The 16740-nt window shown below is 40.0% G+C and overlaps 1 protein-coding gene and 1 long non-coding RNA gene across 2 annotated transcripts in view; one reads left to right on the forward strand and one right to left on the reverse strand.

The window, feature by feature from the left end:
• Positions 1–13612, forward strand: part of LOC136325537 (sodium/glucose cotransporter 1-like) — a 44843-nt gene extending 31231 nt beyond the window's left edge. The window contains 4 exon segments of the mRNA XM_066260051.1: positions 6945–7160; positions 9217–9319; positions 13421–13505; positions 13507–13612. Coding sequence (XP_066116148.1) covers positions 6945–7160; positions 9217–9319; positions 13421–13505; positions 13507–13612 — 510 coding nt within the window.
• A 3-nt stretch (positions 13613–13615) lies between these two features.
• LOC136325538 (uncharacterized) lies at positions 13616–14780 on the reverse strand. Its single transcript, XR_010729272.1, has 2 exons — positions 14281–14780; positions 13616–13973 (listed from the first exon to the last, which is right to left on the reverse strand). It is a non-coding gene; the product is annotated as an uncharacterized lncRNA (long non-coding RNA).
• Between the last annotated feature and the right edge of the window lie 1960 nt (positions 14781–16740).

Consider the following 16740-nt stretch of genomic DNA (forward strand, 5'->3'; position numbering starts at 1 on the left):
CTGATAATGCTGACTACAAGACAGAAAAAGTACTCAGAGACAAAAATGGTCATTTCATAATGATTAAGGGGAAGTTGAATCAAGAAGACATAACAATCCTTAATATATATGCACCAAACCAAGGAGCACCAAAATATATAAGACAGCTACTTATTGACCTTATAACAAAAACTAACAAAAATACAATCATACTTGGAGACCTCAATACACCGCTGACGGCTCTAGATCGGTCATCCAAACAGAGAATCAATAAAGATATAGTGGCCTTAAACGAAATACTAGAACACCTGGATATGATAGACATCTACAGGACACTTCATCCTAAAGCGACAGAGTATACATTTTTCTCTAGTGTACATGGAACATTCTCAAGAATTGACCATATGTTGGGCCACAAAGACAATATCAGCAAATTTAGAAAAATTGAAATTGTACCAAGCATATTTTCTGATCATAAAGCCTTGAAACTAGAATTCAACTGCAAAAAAGAGGGGGAAATCCCACAAAAATGTGGAAACTAAACAACATACTTCTAAAAAATGAATGGGTCAAAGAAGAAATAAGCGCAGACATCAAAAGATATATACAGAAAAATGAAAATGAAAACACGACATATCAGAATCTCTGGGATGCAGCAAAAGCAGTAATAAGAGGAAAGTTCATATCACTTCAGGCCTATATGAACAAACAAGAGAGAGCCGAAGTAAACCACTTAACTTCACACCTTAAGGAACTAGAAAAAGAAGAACAAAGACAACCCAAAACCAGCCGAAGAAAGGAGATAATAAAAATCAGAGCAGAAATAAATGAAATAGAGAACAGAAAAACTATAGAAAAAATCAATAAAACAAGGAGCTGGTTCTTTGAAAAGATCAACAAAATTGACAAACCCTTGGCAAGACTCTCCAAGGAAAAAAGGCACAGGACTCAAATAAATAAAATCCAAAATGAAAGAGGAGAGATCACCACAGACATCATAGAAATACAAAGAATTATTGTAGAATACTATGAAAAATTATATGCCACCAAATAGAACAATCTAGAAGAAATGGATAAATTCCTAGAACAATACAACCTTCCTAGACTGAGTCATGAAGAAGCAGAAAGCCTAAACAGACCAATCAGCAGGGAGAAAATAGAAAAAACTATTAAAAACCTCCCCAAAAATAAAAGTCCAGGCCCAAACGGTTATACTAGTGAATTCTATTAAACATTCAAAGAAGACTTGGTTCCTATTCTACTCAAAGTCTTCCAAAAAATTGAAGAAGAAGCAATACTTCCAAACACATTTTATGAGGCCAACATAACCCTCATACCAAAACCTGGCAAGGATGGCACAAAGAAAGAAAACTACAGACCAATATCTCTAATGAATACAGATGCTAAAATACTAAACAAAATACTGGCAAACCGAATACAACAACATATTAAAAAAATAATACATCATGATCAAGTGGGATTCATCCCAGAATCTCAAGGATGGTTCAACATACACAAAACGGTTAACGTAATATACCATATCAACAAAACAAAGAACAAAAACCACATGATCTTATCAATAGATGCAGAAAAGGCTTTCGATAAAATACAACACAATTTTATGTTTAAGACTTTCAACAAAATGGGCATAGAAGGAAAATATCTCAACATGATAAAGGCCATATATGATAAACCATCAGCCAACATCATATTAAACGGCATAAAACTGAGGACTTTCTACCTTAAATCAGGAACAAGACAGGGTTGTCCACTCTCCCCACTCTTATTTAACGTGGTGCTAGTTCTGGCCAGAGCAATCAGACAAGACAAAGAAATAAAAGGCATCCATATCGGAAAAGGAGAAGTAAAGCTACCACTTTTTGCTGATGATATGATCCTATACATCGAAAACCCGAAGGACTCCACAAAAAGATTATTAGAAACAATAAACCAATACAGTAAGGTCGCAGGATACAAAATTAACATACAAAAGTCCATAGCCTTTCTATATGCCAACAATGAAATATTAGAAAACAAACTCAAAAAAATAATCCCCTTCACGATTGCAACAAAAAAAATAAAATACCTAGGAATAAACATAACAAAGAATGTAAAGGACCTATATAATGAAAATTACAAAGCATAGTTAAGGGAAATTGAAAAAGATACAATGAGATGGAAAAATATTCCTTGTTCTTGGATAGGAAGAATAAATATAATCAAAATGGCCATATTACCCAAAGCAATATACAAATTTAATGCAATTCCCATCAAAATCCCTATGAGATTTTTTAAAGAAATGGAACAAAACATCATCAGATTTATATGGAACTATAAAAAACCCCGAATAGCCAAAAACAATCCTAAGGAAAAAGAATGAAGCTGGGGGCATTACAATACCTGACTTTAAACTATATTATAGGGCCACGATAATCAAAACAGCATGGTATTGGCAGAAAAATAGACACTCAGACCAATGGAACAGAATAGAAAGCCCAGAAATAAAACCACATATATATGGTCAAATAATCTTTGATAAAGGGTCCAACAACACACAATGGAGAAAAGAAAGCCTCTTCAACAAATGGTGTTGGGAAAACTGGAAAGCCACATGCAAAAGAATGAAACTCGACTACAGCCTGTCCCCATGTACTAAAATTAATTCAAAATGGATCAAAGACCTAAATATAAGACCTGAAACAATAAAGTACATAGAAGAAGACATAGGTACTAAAATCATGGACCTGGGTTTTAAAGAACATTTTATGAACTTGACTCTAATGGCAAGAGAAGTGAAGGCAAAGATAAATGAATGGGACTACATCAGAATAAAAAGTTTTTGCTCAGCAAGAGAAAATGATATAAAAATAAACAGACAGCCAACTAAATGGGAAATGATATTTTCAAACAACAGCTCAGATAAGGGCCTAATATCCAAAATTTACAAAGAACTCATAAAACTCAACAACAAACAAACAATCCAATAAAAAAAATGGGAAGAGGACATGAACAGACATTTCTCCCAGGAAGAGATACAAATGGCCAACAGATATATGAAAAGATGCTCAGCTTCATTAGTTATTAGAGAAATGCAAATCAAAACTACAATGAGATACCACCTCACCCCTGTTAGATTAGCTATTATCAACAAGACGGGTAATAGCAAATGTTGGAGAGGCTGTGGAGAAAAAGGAACCCTCATTCACTGTTGGTGGGACTGTAAAGTAGTACAACCATTATGGAGGAAAGTATGGTGGTTCCTCAAAAAACTGCAAATAGAACTACCTTATGACCCAGCAATCCCTCTACTGGGTATATACCCAAAAACCTCAGAAACATTGATACGTGAAGATACATGTAGCCCCATGTTCATTGCAGCACTGTTCACAGTGGCCAAGACATGGAAACAACCAAAAAGCCCTTCAATAGAAGACTAGATAAAGAAGATGTGGCACATATACACTATGGAATACTACTCAGCCATAAGAAATGATGACATCAGATCATTTACAGCAAAATGGTGGGATCTTGATAACATTATAAGGAGTGAAATAAGTAAATCAGAAAAAAAGAAGAACTACATGATTCCATACATTGGTGGAACATAAAAATGAGACTAAGAGACATGGACAAGAGTGTGGTGGTTACCAGGGGTGGGGGGAGGGAGGACATGGGAGGGAGGGAGGGAGAAAGTTAGGGGGAGGGGGAGGGGCACAGAGAACTAGATAGAGGGTGGCGAAGGACAATCTGACTTTGGGCGAGGGGTACGCAACATAATTTAATGACAAAATAACCTAGACATGTTTTCTTTGAATATATGTACCCTGATTTATTAATGTCATCCCATTACCATTAATAAAAATTTATTTAAAAAAAAAAACTGATTTCCAGCTAATGATGTACATTTTTCATCCAATCTTGGTGATTTCCCCCAACCACATGGCATTTCCTGAGCAAGCAGCTCCAGAGGAAGTCCTAGCACAGGCCATCTTTAGTGGTTCTTCAGTGGGCTCTACTTTCCAGCCAGCACTTACTAGAATTTAATATCAAGAAGGTGCCCTTACATTGTTTTATATACAAAACAATGTAAGGTAGATGACAACTGAGGGGTAAAACATGGCACAAAATGGTAATAAGGATGGATTCTTAGAAAGACTGCATCAACATGGGCTGAAACTGAGAGAGAAGAGAGGGCATTCAAGGCAGAGAAAACATTGACCAGAACTTGGAGATGGAAGTGGGAGGGTAGGGCAGAGGGTGAACGACTTACAGGAATCTCACCTGTCTTTAGGTTGAGTTTGTGTGCACAAACAATAGAAGACGCAGTTGGAGTGGCAGGTTAAGGTTAGATTAGGCAAAGAGTTGGATCATCAGTGGGGTGCCTTTGCAGGCTTTGTAGCATCATGGAAAGGATTTCTTTGGACATGCCGTCTGACAAGGGTGCCATAAATGTCTGTATCCAACCATCTATATACCTGTGGAGGATTGGGAAGTGATGGGGTTGCTGACAGTGTAGCCCACTGTCTGAAACAATGGAAATGGTGACCTATGTTTAGTTGGAAACAACCCCTTTCTCCCACTAGGAGAGAAACAAATACATACCAGGGAAATATCTCACAGCAGAGCTTTGAAGTGCATAAATCACCATATGTGTCTCTCTTCATTCGACATTTGCCATTAGGAATATAATCTAGATTTGATTGTGAAAAAAAACCCGGTACACAGATAAAGACCCCTGAGAGAACAGAACTGAACCGGAAAGTGATCTTGACAAATTAGAGAAATGGGCACACAATGAGATAAGTTTCAGTAGGGATTGGCAGAGGCTGGTTCACTGTGGGAGATTTCTAAAGTACAAATTAGGAACACGTGGCTATCTCAGCTGGGTATTGCAGTGGGTTACAAGCAGATTTAATTCAACAATGGACCAAGACTTAAAAAAAAAATAAGGCTGTAGACCTTCTCAATTGGGGAGATTAATTTTGCCCTTTCTCAGGGGATATTTGGTGATGTCTGGGAATGTTTTTGATTGTTATGATTTGGGGAATGCTACTGGTATCTAGTGATGAAGCCCAGGGATATTGCTAAACATTCTATAATATGCAAGACAGCCCCCCCACCCCCAACAACAAATTATCTAGTGTGAATGTCACAGAGACAAGGGTGAAAAACCCTGACCTAGCACATAGAGACTACAAAGCAAATTTTCAGGACTGGTCTGATACTGTATTTGCTGAGGGGTGACTCTAAGTCTTGAGGAAAATGTCAAAGACTCCCAGACTTTTCAAGCACTTCTTGAGAACAAAGACTAAATGTATAGGAAGAGGCTAATTGCTAGAAGTGAAGGAAAGCCTTAATAAGTTTTATTAATATTATTCACACAAATTGAAGTCAAGAAATCTTTTTTTTGACCACATAAATGTATAGAGAATGAATGGGGAACATCTTTTCCTTTCTCCTTGTTCATACATTCATTTAGCAGACACTTCCTGATGCCAGACATGGGGCTGGGCACTAGCAGCACAAAGGGAGAGAACACTGGTTCTTTCCCTGAGCAAGATGAGAAGACTAAGACATGAACGTATGGTCAGTGCTAGCTGGAGGTGTCCACAGTGCTACAGCCACAGCAAGAAGAATGTGCCCACTCACTTCTGTCTGGGGAGAAGAGTGGACATTCAAGCTAGAACAAGGTTACCAGGAAGAGAAAAGCCCGTGCTTCCCCTGGTAGAAGGAATGACCTGTGCAATGACCTGGGACATAGACATACATGACATGTTTAAAAAATTTAGTGTACTTGAAATGTAAAGTGTAGGGGAACCGATGGCTAACAAAGGTGCTGTTCAGATCAACACTTGACAAACTCATGAAGGCTCTTTTAGGCCACCCTTCTATGAACTCTACTTTGTCACTAGTTCTTTTAAAGTGTGTCCTCTAGATTCAAACCTAGTCTTGTAGGTGAAGCCTCACAAGAAAGAAAGAAGGAAGGGACAAAAAAAACGGGTTAAAATACTTGAAAAATGACCCCCCAATCTTCCTAGTCTCTTAAAGGCTTCCATTTTTTCTAACAGACAAACCCCAAATTTTATATATAAACACATAATATAATTTTATGTTCTCAAGTTAAAAACAGTGACTTTGAATTTATGAAAGGGGCTGATGAAAAATATCCTTTCTCCTCTATTCCCGAAAGACCCAGTTTTTTTTCCTATGCCTTTGAGGAATACAATCTTTTTTACAAATAAGTATGGGGGTCCTTGGGTTAGGACACAGTTCTGTTCCTATGACAGTGACATAACCCAAATTTTGGTATAAATCAAAACATACCCTAGCCTAAGTCACTTACCTATCCTAACACAGTTGTAAAATCATAATCTATAACATAAAAACACAACTAAGCCACAGAAAAAGAATACCGCATATTCTTCCACAGTGCACAACCAAACTAGTTTGCCCACGTAACCTGTAAGTATGCCGCTAACGGTAAGCCTAAACACTTAAATTTCAATTTTTAAAAGTTTTTATGGAAGTGGGCATTATAAACTTGAAATGTTGTATGTTGAGACTGTAGCAATTCAAGGACCCCCTGTATATTTAAATGGGTCTAAATCTGGAGATTGATGGAATAGGAGCTGCAGGCAGATATGTTCAAATTATTCTTAAAGTTAAAGGGTATTTTCAGAAGGAAAACTTCAAGGTTGATATTCTAACCAGTTGTTAGACACTTTACCCAATTATATTAGGAGTCCTCGTCTTATGACCCAGGTGAAAGACATGGGTCATTCACATCACTAAGACATGATAACACGACACCCCGTGAAAGCCTGACCTAGCACTCCTCACCATTCCAGTGTTCTGGCTTCACGTGGCCTGGAGCTACTGTTTCTCTTACCTTTACTCTTTTGCGTCTGTCCCTCAGAAGTGTTTTGTGTGTTCAGCATTTGGTAACCCAAGGTTTGTTTCCACAGGGAGCCTTTTGGGGACTGATCATAGGATTCTTGATTGGGGTGTCCCGTATGATTGCCGAGTTTGCTTATGGAACTGGGAGCTGCATGGAGCCTAGCGACTGTCCCACAATTATCTGTGGTGTGCACTACCTTTACTTTGCCATCATCCTCTTTGTCATTTCTATCATCATCATTGTGGTCATCTCCCTCTTCACCAAGCCCATTCCAGATGTTCATGTGAGTATTCACTTGGGAGACCTGTCCTGCTCATGTTTCACATTCATGCTGCAATCTCCATTTTGGTTGTCCTCAGCTCAGTTAGACATCTTACACTCATGTGACTGAATAGCCCATACTTGCCATTGGTGTCTTGCAGAAGGACACAGGATAGCTTGGTGTGCCAGTGGGGTATCAGGCACGTGCCTTCAGCAGTAGTCCTCAAGCACTCTATGTTTCCATCCAGGGGATATTCTCTGAATCACATTCCCCAAGTGACAGCTCGAATTCAAGGGTATGAGATCACATGGGCAGGTGCAGGGGCCACCCTGGCTTAGAGGCTCATGTCCCAAAATGGAACTTATATTTCTTGTAGCAGTCCCATGGTCAGAACTTCCAAGGTTCCCAGCAAGGGACGTACTTAGTTACAAAATCACAGTAATGGAAATCTGAAGTATGATTCACCCTTGATTATTTTTTTCCCAATGAAGACTCTAGACAATTGCCCATAGAATTCAAGAAATTTCAAACAATACCAAAGTTCAATTGACTCAGACTTCAAAAATAGCAATTTTCTTCTTTTGCTCTAGATGTCACCCTGGGTTTAATGCATATTCACTGCCCTCTCAATGTAGATGAAGAGTACCAATTATAGGCCATTTTTACCATAAGTGATATAGTCTGGTAACCCAATACAGCTGGCATTTTACCTTTTTTAGGTTTCCAAGTAACAGAGCTAGAGTTAAGCCAAGATCATATGTGTCCATAGAGAAAGACAATAGGTTTTTTAACCCATTAGACGTACATAAATACATGAACTAAAGAAATCTGTAAGAGACCTTCAACTTCATTATCAGATTTTCAAAGCTGTGAGTAACCTTAATGTCAAACAAAAACTGCTCGTATAGAAGCACAATCACCAAGCTTATTTGCTGAATCTGTCACAAGCTTTCTGTCATATTAATTCTTCCTGACATTTCAGTCTTTAGAAGCATTGCAGCCCCAAACACATTTAGGCTTTATGCTTCCTCTTGCAGTAGAGGAAGCAAGGTAGTCATCAAAGAGGGCATGGTTGGGATGAACACATTCATTGATCTTCAGACTCTTCAAGTTTCTGGTTTCTTGTCAACAGAGACTTCCCTATTCTAAATGGTTCATGACTCTACAAATTTACTCCCCATAATATGACAAACACATACTACAAAAATATGATCTTGGCATGAGCAGGCGGTGGTGCAGTGGATAGAGTGTTGGACTGGGATGCAGAGGACCCAGGTGCAAGACCCCGAGGTCGCCAGCTTGAATGTAGGCTCATCTGGTTTGAGCAAAGTTCACCAGCTAGGACCAAAGGTTGCTGGCTCGAGCAAGGGGTTATTCGGTCTGCTGAAGGCCCATGGTCAAGGCACATATGAGAAAGCAATCAATGAACAACTAAGATATTGCAACAAAAAACTGATGATTCATGTTTCTCATCTCTCTTTGTTCCTGTCTGTCTGTCCCTATCTATCTCTCTCTCTGACTGTCTTTCTGTCTTGGTTAAAATATATATATATATATATTTACACACACACACACACACACACACATATATATTTATACCACAACAAAGAATTGATGCTTCTCATCTCTCTCCCTTCCAGTCTGTCTGTTCTTCTTCTGTCTCTCTCTCTGTCTAAATAAAAAAATAAAAAAATAATTAAAAAATAAGATCTTATACTGCTGGTGTGGACAGATGGGTGACTAGTCTTGCTTCCCAGAACCAGTGCTAAGAGGAACAATTCATTTGTCATATGTAGCAAGAGTTCATACATTCAAAACATATCTGTATTCAAGGCATCCCCTTAGTCTCAGAGTATGCATATATCACAGGGTATAGTGTTTACGTATGTGTGATTTACATATAAGTTTCTGATGTGTTTAGATATAATGCTATGGATGGAAACAGTTATCTATATTTTTATTGTTATGAGAGGCCACATTCCTTTTTTTTTCTTTGATGAATATATCTTTGTTCTCCCAACTTCTTGGCCTAAGACACCGTCTGGCTCTTTGCTAACCTCTTCTGCTCTCTCCACAGCTCTACCGCCTGTGCTGGAGCCTGCGCAACAGCAAAGAGGAGCGTACTGACCTGGATGCAGAAGAGCACATCCCTGAAGCCCCAGAGGAGACCATGGAAATAGGTGACATATGACTCAGAGGCTATCCCCAAGCCCTAAAAAGTTACTCCTACAACAGCAAGGCCATTTTACCAAAGCCTTCACTAAGTGCCTTCATCAAAGCTCAGACTTTTCTCCTAGAGTAGCATGGGGAGTAAGGTGGGGGGTGTGTGAGATAAATAAGTGGGTTTGGGACATTCACTCTGAAGCTCAGTCAAAAGGAGAAGGGAGGCCCAGAATCATTCTAGCTCCATGACCCCTCCTAGTTTACAGTGCTCAGTGCTTAAGGGTAGTGAGGAATTTGGCACTCTGACTTGGTTTGGGGCATGGCCAGGGACAAGGAAAGAGTCAGAGCTCTTCTGACAGCCTGTGGCCTGAAAGCAGACAGGATCAAAGCTATAGTTAGTTCTAATGACACCAGGGGGGTGGTATAGAGGCTCAGGGGTCTTATGTTTTACTAACTTACAGCATCAGGTTTAGAAAAAATTTTCTGGAAGTCCAGTGAGATAAATCTTAGTGCTCACAGACTCATCCTGATCATAGAGAAATGCTTTCCTCAACTTCTATGTTGCATCTTTTCTTCCTTGCCTGGAGAGTGGTTGTGGAGATGTGTAGTGTACAGAGGTATGGCAGAGCAAGGTCATATGTTTTCTACCTGGCATTGGGCCAAAGGTCTCACCTCTCCATCTGAAGGGTGCACCGATAGAGCAGAATGAGTTCTGAATTGGCCATTAAGACTATCGTAGACTCCTAGCTCTGGAAAGGGCCCTAAGATCTTATTGCCTCATTTTGAGTACATGTAAATTGAGGGCCTGGGATGGAGAGGCTTTGCTGGTAGTCCCAGCTCTGATATAGTCTGCTTTTGATCTCTAAAGAGCTTTTGGTTCCGAAACTTGTGCCTCCACAAGTGCTGAACTGAAGAAGGCTGGCGCCATAGGCAGCTGACCCTGGTGCTGAAAATGGCAGCTCTTCCAGCTTTCCCGGAGCAAGCAGGAATGAACATACCCCATACTTTTCCCACCTCCAAAAATGTCCCCACATTGAGTGAGAATATCACAGGTTTAAATGGGCATGCATGAGGAGTATTTTGAATGTTTTCATGTGGAAGCAGAGATTATTATTATTATTTTGCACCAGAAGGTGCGGTTAAGACATGGTTGGAAAGAACTCATCCAATTTTAATTCAAAGTAAAGAGGCAAGATAGTATAGAGATAGAGTGTGGAGTTTGGATTCAGGAAGAACTGAGATTAAATCCTGACTTCTCTATTTACTATCCTGTGCAAGTGATTTAATTTTTCTAAAGCCCGAGCTCATCACATAAAAATATTCTAAATGATAGCATATATCTTAGCACTGTTGGAAACATTGAATTAAATAATACTCCACAATAGAACTGGCTGTAATTATACCATCATGAATGCAACTAAAGAAAAATTTTCTGAGTTGTTCTGGAAAGAGGTGATGAGCAAGTATACATCTATCAAGGATGCCTAGAGGGGACTCCCACACCAGCTAGAGAATTGGCTTAGTGACTTCTAAGGTTCACTGCAGTACTTGAATTCTATTGTTTCCTGATTAACTCATGGTGAAACCATACTGAACACCCTGCCCTTAAAGTATAGCAAGCTAAGATCTCTAGAGGGCTTTTATAGACAATGGGTGTCGTCCTCATCATTCACTAAGAAACAGCAGTATGAGAATTCACCCTTATATCATTATCCACCACCACTACCATCATCATGACAGATAATGATGTGATCATAATGTATTTTAATTACAAATACTCTACTAATAGTCAAGTATATTTCTTCTAATTTTAGAAATGAGTAAAATGAGACATAGAAAATTTCTCAAAGCTATCAACATTTTAATGGCCCAAACAACCATGAGTTTTTCACTTGGACTGGTCAAGGAACCTTCCCATTCTCCTCTTTTGGTCAAATAGACCAAAGATAAGGGTACAAGGAGGCTTTTCCTTCTTTCTTATCTATATGAAAGTGAAAAGAGAAACTAGAAGGAGACCAACATTTCTCTTTTTTTTTCATTTTTCTGAAATTGGAAACGGGGAGGCAGTCAGACAGACTCCCGCATGTGCCTGACTGGGATCCACCCGGCACGCCCACCAGGGGGCAATGCTCTGTCCATCTGGGGTGTTGCTCTGTTGTGACCAGAGCCATTCTAGCACCTGAGGCAAGGCCATGAATCCATCCTCAGCACCCGGGCCAACTTTGCTCCAATGGAGTCTTGGCTGCGGAAGGAGAAGAGAGAGAAAGAGTGGAAGGAGAGGGGAAGGGAGAAGGAGAAGCAGATGGATGCTTCTCCTGTGTGCCCTAGCCAGGAATCGAACCTGGGACTCCTGCACACCAGGCTGATGCTCTATCACTGAGCCAACTGGCCAGGGCCCATTTCTCTTTTTAATTGACTTTATTGGGGTGACACTCTAACACTTCTTAACACCTACTACATACTGGGTGCTCTATCATCAGATTTTTTTTTATTCTGACAGAGAGAGAGTCAGAGAGAGGAACAGATGGGGACAGATAGACAGGAAGGGAGAGAGATGAGAAGCATCAATTCTTCATTGCGGCTCCTTAGTTGTTCATTGACTGCTTTCTTATATGTGCCTTGACCAGGGGACTACAGAAGAGCAAGTGACCCCTTGTTGAAGCCACAACCTTGAGCTCAAGCCAGTGAACTTGGGCTTCAAACCAGCGACCTTTGGGCTCAAGCCATGGGGTCATGTCCATTATCACATGCTCAAGCTGGTGAGCTTGTGCCCAAGCCAGATGAGCCCACACTCAAGCTGGTGACCTCGGGGATTCAAACCTGGGGCCTCCTTGTCCCAGTCCAATGCTCTATCCACTGCACCATGCCTGGTCAGGCTCACTCAATCTTATAATGAAGAAGACATTATATTGTCCAGTTTTACAGATACAGAAGAGGAGAGGCAAAGTAATAAGGTTATAAAATTGAGTTTTGGTCCCAGTTCTGACATATGTATGTGTTCCATCACTACGAAGTTTTTTTTCAGTTCTAAAATTCTGTAACTTAAAAATGGCAGCATTGAAAGCCATGGTCCCTGACATTGGTGCTGAAAGCACAGTGGGCTTCATTTCATATCTGGTGAGATATCAACCTGGTATTCTAACTCCGATTTTTCTATCATTTAAAAAATTTATTTAATTTTTTTTTACAGGGACAGAGAGAGAGTCAGAGAGAGGGATAGATAGGGACAGACAGACAGGAACAGAGAGAGATGAGAAGCATCAATCATCAGTTTTTCGTTGCAAGACCTTAGTTGTTCATTGATTGCTTTCTCATATGTGCCTTGACCACGGGGCTTCAGCAGACTGAGTAACCCCTTGCTCGAGCCAGTGACCATGGGTCCAAGCTGATAAGCTTTTTGCTCAAGCCAGATGAGCCCATGCTCAAGCTGGTGATCTCAGGGTCTCGAACCTGGGTCTTCCACATCCCAGTCTGACACACTATCCACTGTACCACCACCTGGTGAGGCCAATTTGTCTATCTTTAATGCCATATGTGGAGTCAGAGGAGAGAATCAGTTACCTTGGTGAGCACCCACTTTGACTGACAGGACAGTTGGATGGTATGAGTCAACAGTGTTGATGTACAATATTAGATCTTAATCCCTGGAAGTGTTGCTTACTGCTGCCCTGTTTAGACCAGTTCTTACTATATGACTAGATTTGTTGTGAAGCCTGTGAATTTCCAGGTGTAACCAATGAACTCATGAGTCATGAAATTTTCATTGTTTTTCAGTGATGTAGCAAACAGATACATTTTTATGTTTCAGAAGTGTCACAGCTCCCCAGCTCATTGTTAACACTTGTCTCCCATTACCTGTTATTCCCTTCTGATGGTTCTAAATCAAAGTGTACATGTATTTGGTCTGACAAAGATAAAATGTATGCTAAATGATCATAAGGATGTAGACTTTATCACTCAAACATTTGTACCATTTCCATTCCTGTGAATATGACCATTGGGAAATGTCTGTAGAACATCTGACAGATGTTCCATTGTGTAACCCCCCCCCCAAAACCTTTCATAGTTCTTCCAGCTTCTGTATCCAACAATTATTTTATTTCTTTCCCCAAACATAGAAGCTCCTGAGGAGAAAAAAGGATGCTGCAGGAAGGCCTATGACCTGTTTTGTGGCCTGGATCAGCAGAAGGGCGCCAAGATGACTGAAGATGACAGACACCTCTGAGAAGCCTTTGTGGAGGACAGTGGTGAACATCAATGGCATCATCCTGCTGGCTGTGGCCGTCTTCTGCCATTCATATTTTGCCTGAGTCTTACTTTTTGCTGCAGACTGTTCTCATAAAGGCCAGACTATTTACTTCACCTCCCTTGACTCCCATTCTGGGAGGTTGAAGGGAAACCATCCAGTTGTAAATTTTTCCCGGTTGATAAATGTATACATGTATAATTATAGGATAACTGGATAAAAGGAACTAATTTGCTGCTAACTTATGTATTTAAGGCCAGTGTGATATAGTCAGCTGTACATATTAAAGCTGCAGAAGAAAAATCCACTCATTCATAAAAAAGCAGACTAAGAAACAAAAGCCCTGTGAAATCTAATGCATGTTTGTCTCAGGTGGATGCAGCTTGCCAACATTGTGGTCTTTCAATATTTTTCAGAGTTGTGGCCTCCCTAGTTCCTGCCACTTTCCCTATCTAATCCCCCTCATCTTTTTTTTTTAAAGAAAAATTTCACTCCTCATTATATCCCTGTCAATTTTTTTTTCACAAGAAAAATATCAATCTGATAAACTGATGAACACTTGAAGCTGAGTATGAGTGCTTTGAGGGTTCCTATCCTGAGTGTTTGCTCTTTGAATGAAGGAGAGAACTGGGACCTGACAGTCGTGCTTACCCTAAAGCAACACAAAGCCAGATGGAAAACTGCTATCACAAGATAGGCATTTTTACTACTTAGGGAGGTCAGAGAAAAGACAACATGCTAGCTACCACCAACAAGACAATCTTTCAAAGGTGGTTAGTCAAGAGTAATAATATTGAGCAAACTGTCAACAAATGTCAATGTCAGTGGGGATAAAAAATACCCTTGGGTCAAGAGCATTTTCTGGTCTTCTTAAAAATATCTATTGGGGATTCCTTGTATTTGGGATTTCACTCATTTTGGCATTTTCTGTGCCTGGAATGTTTTAGCCACTCAGCAGTATTTGTGGACTGAATGAATAATATGGGCATTATTTGTAAACAGATGCTTCGTGTTTGGTTAACCTTTCCTGTGGCTGCACAAAATATACACTGTGGTGACTGTCGTGACTTGGAATGCATTTTCAAGAGGCCACTCTTCCTCATGGTATGGATGCTGACATATGGGTTTAGGAGTTGACTCTCTGTCACATTACAGAACAAATATGCCTCTTGGGGACTTCCGTTATCTTAAAGCAGCCACACTCTCCTGAAATACTGAAACAATTAGCCCAAGATCCTCCTCCCCACGAGTACACATGACCACAGCCCTTGCTCTTTCCAGTTGTCTAGATTGGCGGTCATCTATTGATCAAGGTTAGGGTTGGTGGTCTCTGTTCTGGGTGGTGGTGATCAACACTTTTAGCTGAGTAGAGTGTATTTCTTGTTGAACCTGTTTGTTTACTGGGGAAGAAATTTTTAAAATTTAACTTAAATTTAATGAGTTACCTATCATTCTTTTCATTCTACCTGAGGAATCTTAATTATATTGTGATATAATCTCATTAAAGTGAAGAAAAGGTCACGATGTTAGTACTGACTGATTTCAGGCTAGCTTGGAAAACAGCTGGGCTCTGAGGAGCTAGGGAGCTAAGAGTGGTTCCTGGGTGTAAAAATGGTTCAACAGGTGAAGGAGTGGCTTGTTCTTCTTGTGGAAGGAAACCCAGAGATCACTAGCTGATGGGAACTTTACATTCCCCTTAAGCTAGGAAGAGAAGAGGGGAAAGTGGAGAATTTGACATGGCTAGCATTGCTAAGTGTACTCAGTTTTGTGTGGAGTTTGTGTAGTATTTTTGCATTTTGAGAGGATAAAGGGAGAAGATTGAGAGCTGGTGAGTGGAGTGGGCACAAAGTATCTCATATCTCGATTGTCCTGGATTCTGTGTCTGGCTTTGCCAATGATTCATCATGTATATTGAGGTAAATTATTTTGTCTCAACTGTATAATTTTTTTCTTAAAAAAATAAAAGGGAACCTTGGTGCTTATAGTAGCTACCTACCTTCTCTGGGTGTGATGCTTGGAAGAGGGGATGGAAGAAACATACATAAAAGATTCCATACGGATATTATATTAAGCTGCATTTGGTTCCATAATTACAATGTATTACTTTGATAAAAATAAACATTTAAAAACCACGACATCCTCATTTCCTGTTTTCTAGATATTCTAGACAAATACTGACTGTGTCTTTAGTTGGTGTAAGATACGGATTAAGAAGCAGGCATCAAGACAACTGAGGATAGAACATAGCAACTAGAACAAAATGTAGCAAAGTCTGGGAATGATTTCAATTTCAAACTCTCTAGTAAGCACGAGGTGAGTAGTTCTACCTGCAATGCACAATATCCTGTTAGAACAGACTGAGCCATTTGGGTAACCAGGGACCAGTAAGTGATAAACTGTACTAGAATAATTTCAGGGTACAGGGAAGATCTATTCTTTTCTTCAAATAGAAGATGGGTATTAGGGGGCAGAGTGATTGTTTATTAATATTCAGTTTATAGAGCTGAAAAGCCATGCCCTATCAAGCAAAACAAGCTTCTTTAAATACGGATGACTCCCAAAATGAAAAGACAGACCTCCTACCTTGTAAAGTAAAGTTGGCCCTGGAGCCCTTGACCTGTTTGGGAGCATGGATTACTTGTGTAGGTGAGCCAGGCATTGGGGTTTACTTAGAGAGATTTCTACCTTTGGAACTCACTGGAACTCATTCTTTGCTAGTGCTGGAGTCATCATTTCCTAAACGTGCGCTGCAGCCTGTTCTGTGTCACAAAAGCAAACCTTGGGAAAAAAACACCTATATGCTTAGTTGGAGGAGAGAGGTTTTCTAATATTACCTCTGTCCCCCCCCAAAAAAAACCCCATTTTCAAACCTTCATATTGAATTTAGGTAAATGGAACTGTTTGAATGAGGCACCATTGCCTTGGTTAGTTGGTGGGAATGGGATTAAGGAGGGGTGGGTGAGGTTAATTAGACAGCATTGTTGAATGGTTCTGCAGGATGCAGGAGAATGTTGTTCATTCTGAAAGCCCCACATTGCATCCCTGACCCAGCCAGTTTTTGTAGCCTTAAGAACAACTCAAAGAACAGGAGATTTGATGCAATTCACCTCAATATTTGGAGAACTGCATAAAAAGGATGGAGGATCAGCTTCATTTTGCCTGCATTATCCCATTCCCCGAAGTTGGCACTGC

The sequence above is a fragment of the Saccopteryx bilineata genome, chromosome 2 (genome assembly GCF_036850765.1).
Source record: "Saccopteryx bilineata isolate mSacBil1 chromosome 2, mSacBil1_pri_phased_curated, whole genome shotgun sequence".
Taxonomy (NCBI): Eukaryota; Metazoa; Chordata; class Mammalia; order Chiroptera; family Emballonuridae; genus Saccopteryx; species Saccopteryx bilineata.